This window comes from Cydia splendana, chromosome 18 (assembly GCF_910591565.1).
Source record: "Cydia splendana chromosome 18, ilCydSple1.2, whole genome shotgun sequence".
In the NCBI taxonomy this organism is placed as follows: Eukaryota; Metazoa; Arthropoda; class Insecta; order Lepidoptera; family Tortricidae; genus Cydia; species Cydia splendana.
This window is the reverse complement of record NC_085977.1, coordinates 6,395,641-6,414,226: the sequence shown is the minus strand read 5'-3', so window position 1 is coordinate 6,414,226 and position 18,586 is coordinate 6,395,641. Positions and strand designations below refer to the sequence as shown.

General features: G+C 53.8%; 2 protein-coding genes across 4 annotated transcripts in view; one reads left to right on the top strand and one right to left on the bottom strand.

Annotated features, from left to right (window-relative positions):
* Positions 1 to 18,586, top strand: part of LOC134799417 (transcription initiation factor IIA subunit 2-like) — a 215,563-nt gene that overhangs the window by 1,223 nt on the left and 195,754 nt on the right. The window contains exon 4 of one of the 3 annotated variants that reach the window (XM_063771820.1): positions 75 to 271. The exons of the other annotated variants lie outside the window; for them this stretch is intronic. Coding sequence (XP_063627890.1) covers positions 75 to 94 — 20 coding nt within the window. The 3' untranslated portion in view covers positions 95 to 271. Of the gene's footprint in view, positions 1 to 74; positions 272 to 18,586 lie in introns of those variants that run through there. 3 annotated transcript variants of the gene reach the window in all.
* LOC134799425 (proteasome activator complex subunit 4B-like) overlaps positions 1,287 to 18,586 on the bottom strand; it is a 56,393-nt gene continuing 39,093 nt past the window's right edge. The window contains exons 25-30 of the mRNA XM_063771828.1: positions 17,455 to 17,623; positions 12,278 to 12,506; positions 11,088 to 11,229; positions 10,074 to 10,243; positions 3,546 to 3,696; positions 1,287 to 2,803 (exon numbers count right to left, since the gene is read on the bottom strand). Of these exons, the coding sequence (XP_063627898.1) occupies positions 2,750 to 2,803; positions 3,546 to 3,696; positions 10,074 to 10,243; positions 11,088 to 11,229; positions 12,278 to 12,506; positions 17,455 to 17,623 (915 nt within the window). The 3' untranslated portion in view covers positions 1,287 to 2,749. The remainder of the gene's footprint in view (positions 2,804 to 3,545; positions 3,697 to 10,073; positions 10,244 to 11,087; positions 11,230 to 12,277; positions 12,507 to 17,454; positions 17,624 to 18,586) is intronic.

Here is an 18,586-nt window from a genome sequence, read left to right as displayed (position 1 = left end):
AGCAAAGTCAATTCTCAAATCTAATTGTTGCAAAAGTACACAAATTATAATAATTAAATTATTTTTTCTTTCAGATGTTGAGGAAAGAAAATAACATTAGTGGTGCTGCTACAGTGTCAACTCCAATCATTATATCAATATATTTTTATAAGGCTGTAGTCTGTAGATTTGGAAATGGATTCAAGTATGCATGGGGTATCACATAAGGCCTAATTACTTTGAGCGTGTTTTATCAATATCAGTTTGGTCTGTTCATATCTATGAATATCACGCTAGGCTTGATACGGTTGTGTATAGTACTTAGTGTCAATACCAAAACAATGGACATTAATTTCTACCATCAAGATTTTAAAGCAAATACTTTATTAGGTGTTTTAGGCATATAGTTTTGTTTGTGATTGTATGGAAGATATTGAAATATTTAATTAAAAATTCTGATTGTATTTAATTCATATCATACTATGTATTACGCTTAAATGAAATAAATGGTATACTGGTGTATAATTTCTTTTCTTCAAACAGTCCATCAAAGAATAGTTTCTGATTAGTCCCAAAATTTCATTGATCATTTTTAGGGTTCCGTACACAAAGGGTAAAAATGGGACCCTATTTGCTATTAGCCTATTACTAAGACTCCACTGTCCGTCTGTGTCTGTCACCAGGCTGTATCTCATGATCCGTGATAGCTAGACAGTTCAAATTTTCACAGATGTATTTCTGTTGCTGCTATAACAACAAATACTAAAAAGTACGAAACCCTCGGTGGGCGAGTCCGACTGGCACTTGTTCGGTTTTTGGAATTTATATCTAGTTTGGACAAATCAGATAATAAGAAAAAACTGGCAGTGCATTCTGGGATTTTTGGGTCTTGCTCATTGCAGAATCTGTACCTGACCTGCTATTATGTACAAGGAAATCCTACATGACCCTGGGGCAGTCGGGAAACCTCTAATTCCAAGAATTGTCACAGGCACATGTAATCATAATAGGCTTTATTAGTCCGGTTTCTTCACGATTTTTTCCTTCATCGAAAATGACTGGTAAAATATCAAATTATATTTTGAGCATGTCTCTGTCACTTTATGTGAGGATTTATGCAAAACAACTAAACGTGCATTTCTATATACAGGGCTGCTAAGCTAATAGTTTTCTTGACTGTACACGTGTAGTACACTTACATGAGAAAGTTACATTCAACAGTCTGAAATACTCTACTTATATCTAATAATAACTGACAAGCCTGGGACATTTGATTCTGCAAACTGATTGGAAATAATAAAACAATGTAACCATTCAAAATATATTTTATTTATTATCTGAATAAACATTTATGCAATATTTATACATATTATTTACAAATCTCCTAACTTCTCAACAGATCTTCAAGGAGCACCCTATTACAAATTGGCTAAACAAACTTCGGATTATAATTATTGGTAACACAAAAATATTCACGTATATTTTATCAAATTATCACTAACAAAAAAGAACCGAAAAATAAACTTGTGTATGTCATTGTTACAAAAATAAATTGAATAGCCTAACCTCATTATAATTAATTATAATAATGTATGAAAAATAAATGAAACGTTAATCACAATGTGGTCTCTTGAGCTTGAAGGAATGAATCCACCACCCAACTTACAAAACCAACACCATCACAGCATACAAGATGTGTTAAAGCTAAAAAAATAAATAGTGTCCTTGGTCTTTGTATTACGTTCAGTATATTTGAGGTTTTTTCACTTTTACTTTAAGATGTATATTTCGTTCGTAGGTTGTTGGAGAAATATTTAAAGATTCTTCTACAAAGATCTAGGGCACGAGCACTTATTAATTTTAAGAAGTAAACTTAACCAAACTTGTACGAATAAAATTATACATTTGTGTAATGTTATTTTTGTCTTACGTAAAGTAAAAGAGCATGTCTATCGTACACACATCTCACTTCCAACAGTAGTTATTTTATTCATTGATAACATAGTTAGGTATAATTTTATTACAAAGCATCATTATTTTTAAATTTTATTTGTAGGAAAACAATTTGTTTATTGAACAAAGCTATCGGGATTACTTAATAGCCTAATGAAGCCTCATTCTCCGTCACAGAACAGAAAAGTAAAGTAATGGCCAAGTATTTTATAAAATATGCATTTCACGAAGTGTCAATAGTTATTTGTTTTACAAGGGGGCAAAGTTGTTGTTTAACCGCTCGTGCTAATATTAATACCCGAGCAAGCGAAAGATCCCAAAATTGAACCACGAGCGTAGCGAGTGGTTTGAAAAATGGAATCTTGAGCGTTGCGAGGGTTTGAAAGCACGAGGGTTAAACTAAATTTGCCCCCGAGTGAAACACAACATTTTTCACCACACCAACCTGAAGCAAATATTAAATGTAAAATATCAAAAAAAATCTAATCCAAATGAATATTATTAAATATTTATCATCCAAAATCATCATTTAAAAGTCTATTCTACCAGCAAACATAAGAAACAACTCAAAATTTGCATTTGATTACTTTGCCTCACATGTGAATAAAATGGAACTTTGCTATTAGTTTTTGAAGTGCAAAGTAGCCTTTTCGGGCTGGTGTGGTGAAAAAAATGATGTACAACGAAAAGTAGAATGGCCCACGCGACGTTGATGTTCTTTCGATATGAATAGCGGAGTCGTGCGAAGATTTCACCCTCCGTCAACTCCATAAATGTACGACGAGTGTCTGGACTCATCGGTCCACGAGTGTGAACGCTAGGCGCAGTATGAGGGCGGGGACGTGAGGTCGGCTAGCAGGTCGAGCTCCTCCTGTAAGATGCCACACATTTAATTTGTGGTAAAATCTTTAAGCTTAATAGCATCGTTCGAAGAGTTTTCTGTTTGATGCAAAATTAATTTAGCCTAAACACTGTGTTTTGCCTAGAGATGCCACCAATATTCGGCAACTATTCGGTATTCTGCCATTTTGCAGAATATTCGGTATTCGACCGAATGTTGCCTACTATTCGACCGTATACCTGTTGCACCAACCTAAAAAGAAAAATTACACAATAAAAATATCCAATAACTAGCCTATATTAAAAAATAAAATGTATTATTGCATAGTTGTTACTCGTAATGTAAATGAAGACCCTTGTTTGAGCATTTCGTCGGGTGACAAGCAAAAGTCACTAACACCAGTGAAATTATTGGACAATAAACCGTGTTACAAGTGTAATAAAGTGCATTGTTACTTTATTTTTTTGATAGTACTTAGTGACTTTAGCTTGTCACCCGACGATTTGTTGATTACAAAATATTTTATTTTTATCATGGGTCTGATTTGATTAACTGTAACTACATTCATTATTTTTGTACAACAAAACATATATGTTATCAAAAATTGTTGTCGAACAGTTTCAATAATAATTGTGACTCAAAATATTCGCATGTCATGCCTAATATTCGGTCGCCGAATATTCGGCGCTTCGGCCGAGAGAGGGGCCGAATATTCGGACAAAACCACTATTCGGGGCATCTCTCTTCTGCCTCGACGGGCTGCCCTTGTTACCTGTGTGAGCTGGTCGCGGTGTCTTGGCCAGTCGTCCTGGTGCGTGCGGCGGAAGTCGGCCAGCGCGGCGCGGATGGCGGCCGGCACCGGGTCCGGCGCCGACGTGTGTCGCGCCAGCTCCGCCAGCACCGAGCCCAGGAGGGGACCCAGGCTGTGGATATACATTGACAGTTAGAAGTAGGCGTTATAAAAAAGAAAAATTGGCCAAGAGCATGTCGGGACACGGTTTTTTTTATTTCGGAGTGATTATTCGCGAAAATATTTTATCAAAAAATGTTTGTTGAAGTCCCCTATTCGTTTTGAAAGACCTATCCAACGAGATCCCATATCATAGGGTTGAAGCGAAAAAAAAAACATTTCATCCCTACTACGTGACACTACGTGTAGCAAAAATATTTTTATTTTATTTCACCACTTTGTCGGATTGATTGATTATTATCCATGCCAAACTTTTACTTTCTAGCACTAACGATCACGGAGACAAGGCGAAACAAAGGCGCCGCGTGCATCCAGTCCGCGGCCTAACCGATCTCAACGCACACACCCTTTCGCGTCCGCAACCTTCAATTTCATGGTTCATAGCTCAACTAGGAGAGTCCAGGAACTGCTGTGGCAGATCTTGAATTTGATTCCTGCTCGATTTTGTTTAATTCAAATTGCCTTGTGATTGATATGTACCTGTAGGGGCGGGAGGCGAGGTAGGCGCACAGGCCGAGCACGCCGGCGTGGCGCTCCAGCGGCGCCTTGTTGCGGCACGAGCATATGTACCTGTAGGGGCGGGAGGCGAGGTAGGCGCACAGGCCGAGCACGCCGGCGTGGCGCTCCAGCGGCGCCTTGTTGCGGCACGAGCATATGTACCTGTAGGGGCGGGAGGCGAGGTAGGCGCACAGGCCGAGCACGCCGGCGTGGCGCTCCAGCGGCGCCTTGTTGCGGCACGAGCATATGTACCTGTAGGGGCGGGAGGCGAGGTAGGCGCACAGGCCGAGCACGCCGGCGTGGCGCTCCAGCGGCGCCTTGTTGCGGCACGAGCATATGTACCTGTAGGGGCGGGAGGCGAGGTAGGCGCACAGGCCGAGCACGCCGGCGTGGCGCTCCAGCGGCGCCTTGTTGCGGCACGAGCATATGTACCTGTAGGGGCGGGAGGCGAGGTAGGCGCACAGGCCGAGCACGCCGGCGTGGCGCTCCAGCGGCGCCTTGTTGCGGCACGAGCATATGTACCTGTAGGGGCGGGAGGCGAGGTAGGCGCACAGGCCGAGCACGCCGGCGTGGCGCTCCAGCGGCGCCTTGTTGCGGCACGAGCATATGTACCTGTAGGGGCGGGAGGCGAGGTAGGCGCACAGGCCGAGCACGCCGGCGTGGCGCTCCAGCGGCGCCTTGTTGCGGCACGAGCATATGTACCTGTAGGGGCGGGAGGCGAGGTAGGCGCACAGGCCGAGCACGCCGGCGTGGCGCTCCAGCGGCGCCTTGTTGCGGCACGAGCATATGTACCTGTAGGGGCGGGAGGCGAGGTAGGCGCACAGGCCGAGCACGCCGGCGTGGCGCTCCAGCGGCGCCTTGTTGCGGCACGAGCATATGTACCTGTAGGGGCGGGAGGCGAGGTAGGCGCACAGGCCGAGCACGCCGGCGTGGCGCTCCAGCGGCGCCTTGTTGCGGCACGAGCATATGTACCTGTAGGGGCGGGAGGCGAGGTAGGCGCACAGGCCGAGCACGCCGGCGTGGCGCTCCAGCGGCGCCTTGTTGCGGCACGAGCATATGTACCTGTAGGGGCGGGAGGCGAGGTAGGCGCACAGGCCGAGCACGCCGGCGTGGCGCTCCAGCGGCGCCTTGTTGCGGCACGAGCATATGTACCTGTAGGGGCGGGAGGCGAGGTAGGCGCACAGGCCGAGCACGCCGGCGTGGCGCTCCAGCGGCGCCTTGTTGCGGCACGAGCATATGTACCTGTAGGGGCGGGAGGCGAGGTAGGCGCACAGGCCGAGCACGCCGGCGTGGCGCTCCAGCGGCGCCTTGTTGCGGCACGAGCATATGTACCTGTAGGGGCGGGAGGCGAGGTAGGCGCACAGGCCGAGCACGCCGGCGTGGCGCTCCAGCGGCGCCTTGTTGCGGCACGAGCATATGTACCTGTAGGGGCGGGAGGCGAGGTAGGCGCACAGGCCGAGCACGCCGGCGTGGCGCTCCAGCGGCGCCTTGTTGCGGCACGAGCATATGTACCTGTAGGGGCGGGAGGCGAGGTAGGCGCACAGGCCGAGCACGCCGGCGTGGCGCTCCAGCGGCGCCTTGTTGCGGCACGAGCATATGTACCTGTAGGGGCGGGAGGCGAGGTAGGCGCACAGGCCGAGCACGCCGGCGTGGCGCTCCAGCGGCGCCTTGTTGCGGCACGAGCATATGTACCTGTAGGGGCGGGAGGCGAGGTAGGCGCACAGGCCGAGCACGCCGGCGTGGCGCTCCAGCGGCGCCTTGTTGCGGCACGAGCATATGTACCTGTAGGGGCGGGAGGCGAGGTAGGCGCACAGGCCGAGCACGCCGGCGTGGCGCTCCAGCGGCGCCTTGTTGCGGCACGAGCATATGTACCTGTAGGGGCGGGAGGCGAGGTAGGCGCACAGGCCGAGCACGCCGGCGTGGCGCTCCAGCGGCGCCTTGTTGCGGCACGAGCATATGTACCTGTAGGGGCGGGAGGCGAGGTAGGCGCACAGGCCGAGCACGCCGGCGTGGCGCTCCAGCGGCGCCTTGTTGCGGCACGAGCATATGTACCTGTAGGGGCGGGAGGCGAGGTAGGCGCACAGGCCGAGCACGCCGGCGTGGCGCTCCAGCGGCGCCTTGTTGCGGCACGAGCATATGTACCTGTAGGGGCGGGAGGCGAGGTAGGCGCACAGGCCGAGCACGCCGGCGTGGCGCTCCAGCGGCGCCTTGTTGCGGCACGAGCATATGTACCTGTAGGGGCGGGAGGCGAGGTAGGCGCACAGGCCGAGCACGCCGGCGTGGCGCTCCAGCGGCGCCTTGTTGCGGCACGAGCATATGTACCTGTAGGGGCGGGAGGCGAGGTAGGCGCACAGGCCGAGCACGCCGGCGTGGCGCTCCAGCGGCGCCTTGTTGCGGCACGAGCATATGTACCTGTAGGGGCGGGAGGCGAGGTAGGCGCACAGGCCGAGCACGCCGGCGTGGCGCTCCAGCGGCGCCTTGTTGCGGCACGAGCATATGTACCTGTAGGGGCGGGAGGCGAGGTAGGCGCACAGGCCGAGCACGCCGGCGTGGCGCTCCAGCGGCGCCTTGTTGCGGCACGAGCATATGTACCTGTAGGGGCGGGAGGCGAGGTAGGCGCACAGGCCGAGCACGCCGGCGTGGCGCTCCAGCGGCGCCTTGTTGCGGCACGAGCATATGTACCTGTAGGGGCGGGAGGCGAGGTAGGCGCACAGGCCGAGCACGCCGGCGTGGCGCTCCAGCGGCGCCTTGTTGCGGCACGAGCATATGTACCTGTAGGGGCGGGAGGCGAGGTAGGCGCACAGGCCGAGCACGCCGGCGTGGCGCTCCAGCGGCGCCTTGTTGCGGCACGAGCATATGTACCTGTAGGGGCGGGAGGCGAGGTAGGCGCACAGGCCGAGCACGCCGGCGTGGCGCTCCAGCGGCGCCTTGTTGCGGCACGAGCATATGTACCTGTAGGGGCGGGAGGCGAGGTAGGCGCACAGGCCGAGCACGCCGGCGTGGCGCTCCAGCGGCGCCTTGTTGCGGCACGAGCATATGTACCTGTAGGGGCGGGAGGCGAGGTAGGCGCACAGGCCGAGCACGCCGGCGTGGCGCTCCAGCGGCGCCTTGTTGCGGCACGAGCATATGTACCTGTAGGGGCGGGAGGCGAGGTAGGCGCACAGGCCGAGCACGCCGGCGTGGCGCTCCAGCGGCGCCTTGTTGCGGCACGAGCATATGTACCTGTAGGGGCGGGAGGCGAGGTAGGCGCACAGGCCGAGCACGCCGGCGTGGCGCTCCAGCGGCGCCTTGTTGCGGCACGAGCATATGTACCTGTAGGGGCGGGAGGCGAGGTAGGCGCACAGGCCGAGCACGCCGGCGTGGCGCTCCAGCGGCGCCTTGTTGCGGCACGAGCATATGTACCTGTAGGGGCGGGAGGCGAGGTAGGCGCACAGGCCGAGCACGCCGGCGTGGCGCTCCAGCGGCGCCTTGTTGCGGCACGAGCATATGTACCTGTAGGGGCGGGAGGCGAGGTAGGCGCACAGGCCGAGCACGCCGGCGTGGCGCTCCAGCGGCGCCTTGTTGCGGCACGAGCATATGTACCTGTAGGGGCGGGAGGCGAGGTAGGCGCACAGGCCGAGCACGCCGGCGTGGCGCTCCAGCGGCGCCTTGTTGCGGCACGAGCATATGTACCTGTAGGGGCGGGAGGCGAGGTAGGCGCACAGGCCGAGCACGCCGGCGTGGCGCTCCAGCGGCGCCTTGTTGCGGCACGAGCATATGTACCTGTAGGGGCGGGAGGCGAGGTAGGCGCACAGGCCGAGCACGCCGGCGTGGCGCTCCAGCGGCGCCTTGTTGCGGCACGAGCATATGTACCTGTAGGGGCGGGAGGCGAGGTAGGCGCACAGGCCGAGCACGCCGGCGTGGCGCTCCAGCGGCGCCTTGTTGCGGCACGAGCATATGTACCTGTAGGGGCGGGAGGCGAGGTAGGCGCACAGGCCGAGCACGCCGGCGTGGCGCTCCAGCGGCGCCTTGTTGCGGCACGAGCATATGTACCTGTAGGGGCGGGAGGCGAGGTAGGCGCACAGGCCGAGCACGCCGGCGTGGCGCTCCAGCGGCGCCTTGTTGCGGCACGAGCATATGTACCTGTAGGGGCGGGAGGCGAGGTAGGCGCACAGGCCGAGCACGCCGGCGTGGCGCTCCAGCGGCGCCTTGTTGCGGCACGAGCATATGTACCTGTAGGGGCGGGAGGCGAGGTAGGCGCACAGGCCGAGCACGCCGGCGTGGCGCTCCAGCGGCGCCTTGTTGCGGCACGAGCATATGTACCTGTAGGGGCGGGAGGCGAGGTAGGCGCACAGGCCGAGCACGCCGGCGTGGCGCTCCAGCGGCGCCTTGTTGCGGCACGAGCATATGTACCTGTAGGGGCGGGAGGCGAGGTAGGCGCACAGGCCGAGCACGCCGGCGTGGCGCTCCAGCGGCGCCTTGTTGCGGCACGAGCATATGTACCTGTAGGGGCGGGAGGCGAGGTAGGCGCACAGGCCGAGCACGCCGGCGTGGCGCTCCAGCGGCGCCTTGTTGCGGCACGAGCATATGTACCTGTAGGGGCGGGAGGCGAGGTAGGCGCACAGGCCGAGCACGCCGGCGTGGCGCTCCAGCGGCGCCTTGTTGCGGCACGAGCATATGTACCTGTAGGGGCGGGAGGCGAGGTAGGCGCACAGGCCGAGCACGCCGGCGTGGCGCTCCAGCGGCGCCTTGTTGCGGCACGAGCATATGTACCTGTAGGGGCGGGAGGCGAGGTAGGCGCACAGGCCGAGCACGCCGGCGTGGCGCTCCAGCGGCGCCTTGTTGCGGCACGAGCATATGTACCTGTAGGGGCGGGAGGCGAGGTAGGCGCACAGGCCGAGCACGCCGGCGTGGCGCTCCAGCGGCGCCTTGTTGCGGCACGAGCATATGTACCTGTAGGGGCGGGAGGCGAGGTAGGCGCACAGGCCGAGCACGCCGGCGTGGCGCTCCAGCGGCGCCTTGTTGCGGCACGAGCATATGTACCTGTAGGGGCGGGAGGCGAGGTAGGCGCACAGGCCGAGCACGCCGGCGTGGCGCTCCAGCGGCGCCTTGTTGCGGCACGAGCATATGTACCTGTAGGGGCGGGAGGCGAGGTAGGCGCACAGGCCGAGCACGCCGGCGTGGCGCTCCAGCGGCGCCTTGTTGCGGCACGAGCATATGTACCTGTAGGGGCGGGAGGCGAGGTAGGCGCACAGGCCGAGCACGCCGGCGTGGCGCTCCAGCGGCGCCTTGTTGCGGCACGAGCATATGTACCTGTAGGGGCGGGAGGCGAGGTAGGCGCACAGGCCGAGCACGCCGGCGTGGCGCTCCAGCGGCGCCTTGTTGCGGCACGAGCATATGTACCTGTAGGGGCGGGAGGCGAGGTAGGCGCACAGGCCGAGCACGCCGGCGTGGCGCTCCAGCGGCGCCTTGTTGCGGCACGAGCATATGTACCTGTAGGGGCGGGAGGCGAGGTAGGCGCACAGGCCGAGCACGCCGGCGTGGCGCTCCAGCGGCGCCTTGTTGCGGCACGAGCATATGTACCTGTAGGGGCGGGAGGCGAGGTAGGCGCACAGGCCGAGCACGCCGGCGTGGCGCTCCAGCGGCGCCTTGTTGCGGCACGAGCATATGTACCTGTAGGGGCGGGAGGCGAGGTAGGCGCACAGGCCGAGCACGCCGGCGTGGCGCTCCAGCGGCGCCTTGTTGCGGCACGAGCATATGTACCTGTAGGGGCGGGAGGCGAGGTAGGCGCACAGGCCGAGCACGCCGGCGTGGCGCTCCAGCGGCGCCTTGTTGCGGCACGAGCATATGTACCTGTAGGGGCGGGAGGCGAGGTAGGCGCACAGGCCGAGCACGCCGGCGTGGCGCTCCAGCGGCGCCTTGTTGCGGCACGAGCGCGTCAGCGCGCGCAGCGTGCGCTCCTCGTCCGGTAGGGCGCCGCAGTGCATCAGGCCCGTTAGCAGTTTGCCGGCCGCTTGCCGCACCTGAACACATCCGTAAAACTCTTGTTACAATCTTATGGTCATAATTAACGAGCAGATCCTTACTAAAAAGGCGGCGGAAGCTGTCATCCCGTTGAGAATTGTTAAACATTTCATACAAGCATATTTATTTCAAGTACGATGAAATAGTGATGAAAACAGACAGATTTTGCTGAACCAACCCTTAGAACAAGGGTCGGCAAACCCCGGCTCGCGAGCCGCATGCGGCTCTTTGGGGGTACGATTGCGGCTCTTCAAGCAACTAAATAAATTACATCTTCCGATCTCTTATACCAATGAAAACTCTTATTGCGGCTCTTTGACATTCGTAAAACTGGTGATTTCTAATGCAGTTGGCTCTTCTTAAAAGTTTGCCGACCCCTGCCTTAGAAGCAATTATGCCTTCATTCTACTTTGACGACGAAGCAAGAAAGTTTTTGATAATTTGAGTAGTTAACATTCAATGGCGGATTCAATAGATTACCTCAAGCCGAGGGTCCCTCATGAGCTTGAGCGTGAAGTTCTCGGCTCTTACAGCTAACTCAGGCTGGTCGCACAGTAGAGGCGGACCGTAGAACAGCAGCGGTTGATGTTCGATGTGTTACCTCTAGCCGCGGGTCCCTCATGAGCTTGAGCGTGAAGTTCTCGGCTCTCACAGCTAACTCAGGCTGGTCGCACAGTAGAGGCGGACCGTAGAACAGCAGCGGTTGATGTTCGATGTGTTACCTCAAGCCGCGGGTCCCTCATGAGCTTGAGCGTGAAGTTCTCGGCTCACAGCTAACTCAGGCTGGTCGCACAGTAGCCTGGCAGTCCGTAGAACAGCAGCGGTTGATGTTCGATATGTTACCTCAAGTCGCGGGTCCCTCATGAGCTTGAGCGTGAAGTTCTCGGCTCTCACAGCTAGCTCAGGCTGGTCGCACAATAGAGGCAGACCGTAGAACAGCAGCGGTTGCGCGAAGTCCAGGCAGGCCAGGCGCGCCCACCAAGATCTGGTGGGAAATATCAAATTTGTGACATTTTTTTATTAAGGAACAAAAGCAAAATGAGTCGCATTTGGGAGAAATGTACCAATAGGGATATATCCAAAAAAATGCACGGTCTGAAAATAATGAGCCTACCATTTAAATATGATGTTAATAAGTTACAGATCCTAATGAATAATTTCTTCTTTAACCTTTTTTGTACAATAAAATTTACTTATTATTTTCTAAGTTGCGATAATGACATCACAAGCCGAGATTGTTTGAGGTCTGTTTAAAAACATTCCAAACACGATTTTGCTATTGACTTTACGAGAGCGAGCCGTTTGCGGCACGATCTATCTCGTCACACGCAGTAACTATAGCGTGTACTGCGTGTGTATAGTTACCTCCCAGCAGCCACAGTCTCCATAGTCCGCAGCGCCTGCTCGAACGCCACGGCGTCGTTGGCGGCGAGCGCCACGGAGGCCAGGAAGCCGTCGGCGGCGCGCGCCAGCTCGTCGTGCGGCACGGAGGGCCCGCGGGCGGCCAGCGTGTACTGCGTGTGTATAGTTACCTCCCAGCAGCCACAGTCTCCATAGTCCGCAGCGCCTGCTCGAACGCCACGGCGTCGTTGGCGGCGAGCGCCACGGAGGCCAGGAAGCCGTCGGCGGCGCGCGCCAGCTCGTCGTGCGGCACGGAGGGCCCGCGGGCGGCCAGCGTGTACTGCGTGTGTATAGTTACCTCCCAGCAGCCACAGTCTCCATAGTCCGCAGCGCCTGCTCGAACGCCACGGCGTCGTTGGCGGCGAGCGCCACGGAGGCCAGGAAGCCGTCGGCGGCGCGCGCCAGCTCGTCGTGCGGCACGGAGGGCCCGCGGGCGGCCAGCGTGTACTGCGTGTGTATAGTTACCTCCCAGCAGCCACAGTCTCCATAGTCCGCAGCGCCTGCTCGAACGCCACGGCGTCGTTGGCGGCGAGCGCCACGGAGGCCAGGAAGCCGTCGGCGGCGCGCGCCAGCTCGTCGTGCGGCACGGAGGGCCCGCGGGCGGCCAGCGTGTACTGCGTGTGTATAGTTACCTCCCAGCAGCCACAGTCTCCATAGTCCGCAGCGCCTGCTCGAACGCCACGGCGTCGTTGGCGGCGAGCGCCACGGAGGCCAGGAAGCCGTCGGCGGCGCGCGCCAGCTCGTCGTGCGGCACGGAGGGCCCGCGGGCCGCCAGCGCGCACGCCGTGCCCACCAGCGTGTACTGCGTGGTGATGGCGCCATGCACGCCGCGGACTATCATGCCCATGCAGCCGCGGAGCACTGCAACAAACACATATATAGTTGGTCAAACCAATTTGTCAATCAGTAAGAACCAGGAAAACTATACTCATCCTTTTCTTTTGGGTGCTAGTACTAGTGTAAGACTAGTGTATGATTCTCTCTGTCTATGATTGAAATGATACAGTCCTTTGACAAACTATAAGTGTTAATGTATGTGTAAACAAGGCAACTTATCGACATGATCGGCCACGATATTTTGGTAGATAATCGTTGCAGTATCTTCTATAAATCAAGAATTATTACGAAACACGATATCTACCGTCTATCTCAATTAACGAATTCCGCTTGGAGTTTTTTTTCGCTTAAGTATACTGCTCAGTTATCGAGTTCGAGTTATAGCGCCGTGTCAATATGTGTCGACATATTTTGCAGAGTCGCTCTAACTCTAGCGTCCTCTAAAGACTCGGCTGGCTCGTTGGCGTTTACATTTTCTTATTATTATTTCTTATTTTATTATTATTATTTTGTTCCTCCATTTTGGATTTCACGGGCCTATAAATCCCGGTCTTTTGATAGGCTTGCGTGGGGATATAGATCCAACACGTAGAAGCCCTTTGAAGAGCTTTAATGTCAAGTAGAACGCCTGCTGGAACCCGTTCACAAGCGCAACAAACAACACTAGACACCCATGAACCGGTCTCGGCAGGCATTGGGACTATTGTAGAAAGAGTGAACAGTATACCGGTAATAATAATTTTATTCTCTTTATTTATTTCTCATCTTAAGTTAGGTTATTTTATAATATGAATATAAAAGTAAAATATAAAAACACTTACAAAACAATAAAAATTTATATAAACACATTATAAAAAACCAGCAGCGGGGCAAGGCCCAAGCTACCGGTGGTCAGGGCTGCAGAGAGAGGAACCGGCGGACTATCCGCGCCGTGTCCAAGATCACCGCCTTCTGCATCTGACCCTTGATCCAACCACCCAGCGAGAGTCTCTCTAGGTGTTGGTCGAGACTCTTCGCTATGAGACCGTTCGCTGACACAACTATCGGAACAATGATCGTCGAGTCAACATCCCACATGGCGGTAATCTCATGAGCTAAGTCTAGGTACTTGCTGGACTTGTCCTTCTCGGCCTTCACGAGATTCTCATCATGGGGGATGGTGACGTCGGCGAGCACGGCCCGGCGCTGCGATCGGTCTATCAGCACGATATCAGGCTTATTGGCGACAATAGTCCTGTCAGTGATGATAGATCGATCCCAATAGAGCGTGGCACGACCATTCTCGAGAACAGGTGCAGGTAAGTACTTGTAGTACGGTACTTCGCGGTCCACAAGGCCGTATAGAAGAGCAAGTTGCTGGTGAATAATCCTGGCTACGAGATTATGTCTGTGCAAGTACTCACCGTTAGCAAGATGAGAACAACCGGAAATGATATGCCTGAGTGACTCTCCGGGACGGCGGCATGCCCGACAAATGTCGACCGTACCGTCCTTCAGGATATATTTCCGATAGTTGTTCGTCATCATCACTTCGTCCGCAATTGCACAGGCAAAACCCTCGGTTTCTCCGAAGAGGTCCCCGAATCGTAACCAGTTCACCGACGCGAGCAGGTCCATATCGGGTCCCGTGAGGGCCTTGTAGAACCGCCCGTGTAGCACCTTATTCTCCCATGCCGCCTTGCGATCCGCAGTACTTAGTACCACAGGTTTGCGCCAGTTCTCGTTTGCCAAGGAGAGCGGCGTGAGGTTCCTGTCTACTGCCACCACATCACGATGCATCCCACACTCGTTGTTAAGGAAATAATTCCTGAGATTGTACACCTCGCGGTTGTGGAGATCCTTGGCGTTTAGGAAGCCTCGGCCTCCACACTTCCGTGGGATGTACAATCTCATAACTGACGAGCGTGGGTGTAGCATGCGATGTGTGGTGAGCAGTGATCGGACCCTCCGATCCAGGGCGTCCAGCTCGGTCTGAGTCCACCTTAGTATGCCAAAGGAGTATGTGAGGAGGGGCATTACCCAGGCGTTGAAGGCGCGCACTTTGTTGCCTCCTGACAAAAGACTGTTAAGGACTTTTGTGAGCCGACTGAAAAAGCGCTCCTTCACCGACCGTCTAATACCCTCGTCCTCAATACCCAACGACTGTGACATACCAAGGTATTTATAGGTTTCTGATTCAGAGATAGATCTGAAAGACATTGTCTCAGAAAGTTGTAAATTTGTTGAATTTACAACCCTCCCCCGCTGTACATGCATAACCGCACATTTATCGACACCAAACTCCATGTTGATGGCACTACTGAAGACTTCGGTGGTTTTCAGTAGCTCCAACAAGCCTTGGGTATTTGGTGCAAATAATTTGAGGTCATCCATGTACAGAAGGTGAGAAATAACTTCACCCTCTCTCCGAAGCCGGCAACCTAGTCCCAAATCCTTCAGCAGGGTGCTGAGGGGATTCAGAGCTAGGCAGAACCATAGCGGACTCAGACTGTCGCCCTGAAAGATTCCTCGCTCAATCCTTATAAAATCCTGTGGGCCAGGTTGGTCATCCCCGCCTCCTGGTTGACGAAGGACTGTGGTCCACTGCCCCATACACGCGCTTAGGAAGGCTCTCAAAGCTGCATCAACTTTGTACAGCTCTAAGACCCTCCCCAGCCATGAATGAGGCACCGAATCATAGGCCTTCTTGTAGTCAATCCAAGCGGCTGAGAGGGCCCCCTTGGTCCGCCGGATTTGTTGGCAGATGGTCATGTCTATGAGGAGGAGCTCTTTAGTACCACGGGACCCAACCCTACATCCATTTTGAGCAGAGGCCAAAATATTGTTTGCGACAATGTGCGCGTTGATTTTTGCTCTCAAAATGGATGTAAGGAGCTTGTAGAGTGTAGGCAAGCATGTGATGGGTCTGTAGTTCTTCGCTTCCGTGGTACTACCGGACTTATAGAGCAGAAAGGTGACACCAGTTGTTAAGGAAGGTGGGAGAGAACCAAGCTCGAGGGCTTGTTGAAATTGTGCTGCCAAGCAGGAGTGCGAGCATCGAAACCATTTTAGCCAGAAGTTGTGCAATCCATCCGGCCCAGGACTTTTCCAGTTCTGGGCCGTGCGGATGGCACAACTTACGTCATCGGGGCTGATGGTAACTGCCCCCATAGGTTCGATGGACTCGCACTCACGCTCGATAACACTCATCCAACTCCCCTCGGTGTGTCCGACAGGCATCGACCAGATGCTACGCCAGAAGTCAGTCATGGCAGTAGCATCCGGCGGCTGCGTGTCGGGCGTACGAAGGTTGGTTTCCTCCCACTTTCGGTACACCTTCCTTTGGTCACTTTGAAAAAGGCGATTCTGCTGGAATCGCTCCACACGCTCTCTGTAACGGCGAATACGGTTTGCCCATGCATAGACTTTCTGCTTTAGAAAGTCAATGCGCTCTGTGACATTGGCCATGTAGTCGCGGGGCCTGATATCCGTCCCCGCGAACGCCTGGTTCACAAAGCGCATTACTCGGGGGCGATTGTTGCCCCCCCTGAAGCAGATTAGCTTTGCGATGATAGTCCTAAACGAGCTGATACGTCGCTCGATCCGCGCTTGCCATGCAGGGACACCTCCGACGGTCCTAGGTGCACGTTCAGCGTCCGGGAACTTGACGCGAGCAACACGGCACGCCGCGATGGCTCCGCAGTACAAGATCGAGTGCGTATCATCTAAATCTTTACTAGTCCGTAAATGTGGCTCTAGTAAAGCGTTTAGGGCTCCCATTAGCGCTAGATTGCGTCTATTCATAGGCAGACGTGGTAATCGTGGCCTAGAGTTGGTTGTGGCGCGATATTGCGTAATCACCTCTTCCAAAGTCCTCCTCAGTTGCTCATTAGCAGTTGTACTCACATTCTGACTCACGAGGTCCCCCTCGTCGGTACAGAAATCAACCCGTGGCGCCCCCGGTGCCAGGTCGGGTGCGGGCACCGGATCCGGCGACGTGGCGGGCAGATCCCGCACCGAGATGGAGTCCGCGCGAGCAGAGAGAGCCTCCTGGCGAAGCCGATCAAGTGTCGCGTCATCCAAGCGCTTTAGCCGCTGAATGACGCGCACCTGATCCGATAATCGCTGCTCCGACACGGTGATGGTGGGTTCAAGAGTCTGAAACAGAGGCAGTATTCTCGAACGGTAGGCGGACAGCTGTGTTCCCCCCTCTGTAGCCCCATAATAGGCGCGCATGACATTCTCGTTCATGTCTCGAGTCCATCTCATGCGTCGCACTATACCACCGGTAGCGGGAGCCGTGGGCGGGGCAGGATGTCCCGCAGGCCCCAAGCGTGCCGGCAGCGGTGGCCGCCCTCGTCGCGCAGGTGGTCGTGGCGGCGGCGGCGGCGGCCCGCTCTCGTCACTGGACCCGTCTGTGTCAGGCGCCGTTGCGAACTCGTCGCCTGACGACGATGTGGATGAGGAAGTGGACGAGGCGGGCGGGGGTGGTGGGCGTGCGCTTGTTGTTACCGCTTTAGCTCGACTCCTTGTGATCATTTCTAATTTCGTTCGTAGTTTTGCCGGTGGTGTATGACAAATGTCAACATGGTATTAATGCGACTGCAACCCATGGTTGCGGTATTTATCAATTATATCAATTGTCCGCATGATTCACTACTAACTGGGTTCACACATGAGTAAATTATTGATGTCTTTTAGGGCAAAAACCACATGTAAAAATATATTATATGAAAAGAAATGTAAATGTAATTTTATTATTATTAGGAGTATGACAAGTAGTAATTTTATTTATAGTCAAAAAGTTGATGGCCCGAGCGTAATCAGTCGATACATTGTCGCCGCCGAGTCGCATTGCGGTGTCGAGATGTGTCGACGGGTTTTTGTCGAGTCGCTCGCCTATGGCGTTCTCTAATGATTCTCTTAGTTTGTTAGCGTTTTTATTTACCTGCTAATAATATAGACGAATTACGTAAGATCGAAGTAATATTACCTGTGGTAAGCAGGTTAATAGCCCGGGCGTGGTCGCGCAGATCAGTCGCCACCGTGTCGCCGCCGAGTCGCAGCGCCGTGTCGAGATGTGTCGACAGATTTTTGTCGAGTCGCTCGCCTCTGGCGTTCTCTGAGGATTCTCCTGGTTCATTGGCGTTCTCATGTTCCGGCTAATAATAATAAATAAAAACGATATTAAATAAATATGCGTCATTGCTTACTTGTGGTCAACTAAGTGGTATACAACATCTATTTTTTCCTCGTATAAAATAATTATGAAGAAGAGTAGAAACATGAAAATGAAAGAAAGTCTAAGATTAAGTAAATAATCCCATGATATACATTTTCGTATAATTACGATACTTTCTATTTAATTTTCCTTCTAATTTGAATATACGAGTATGTGTATGAACAATGCTGATGATATGATGTATCAATTTATTTACCTTCTATCAGAGCGTTTTAACTTAACTGTGAGCCATTTACGGCCGGTCAGCAATTGTCAATTAGCAATCGTCACAAAACTGACGCTGAGTGTAAAATCCCACACCTACATTTTGTTAGGAAAGTGAGAGATAGAGGTGGTATTCCACCTATCCAATTTCTTTCTTCTTAAGCAAAATGTGAAACGCAACACACATTGGACAAACAAATTGGACAGAGGAAAACCACCCTGTGACGTGAATTAAACACAGCTTAAAGTCGCTCTTTGAAAGTACAAGTTAAAATGAAAATTCCCATCTACACTCTGTAAATGGTAATATCAACAGGCTATAGAGCATAGCATAAAAAGCAGTGGTGGCCGAGTGGATATGACGTCTGACTTTCAATCCGGAGGTCGGGGGTTCAAATCCTGGCTCGTACCAATGAGTTTTTCGGAACTTATGTACGAAATATCATTTGATATTTACCACTAGCTTTTCGGTGAAGGAAAACATCGTGAGGAAACCTGCATACATCTGCGAAGAAATTCAAAGGTGTATGTGAAGTCCCCAATCCGCAGTGGGCTAGCGTGGGGACTATATAGCCTAAGCCCTCTCGCGCATGAGAGGAGGCCTGTGCTCAGCAGTGGGACGTATATAGGCTGAAATGATGATGATGATGATGATAGAGCATAGGGTAGAGGCAATACG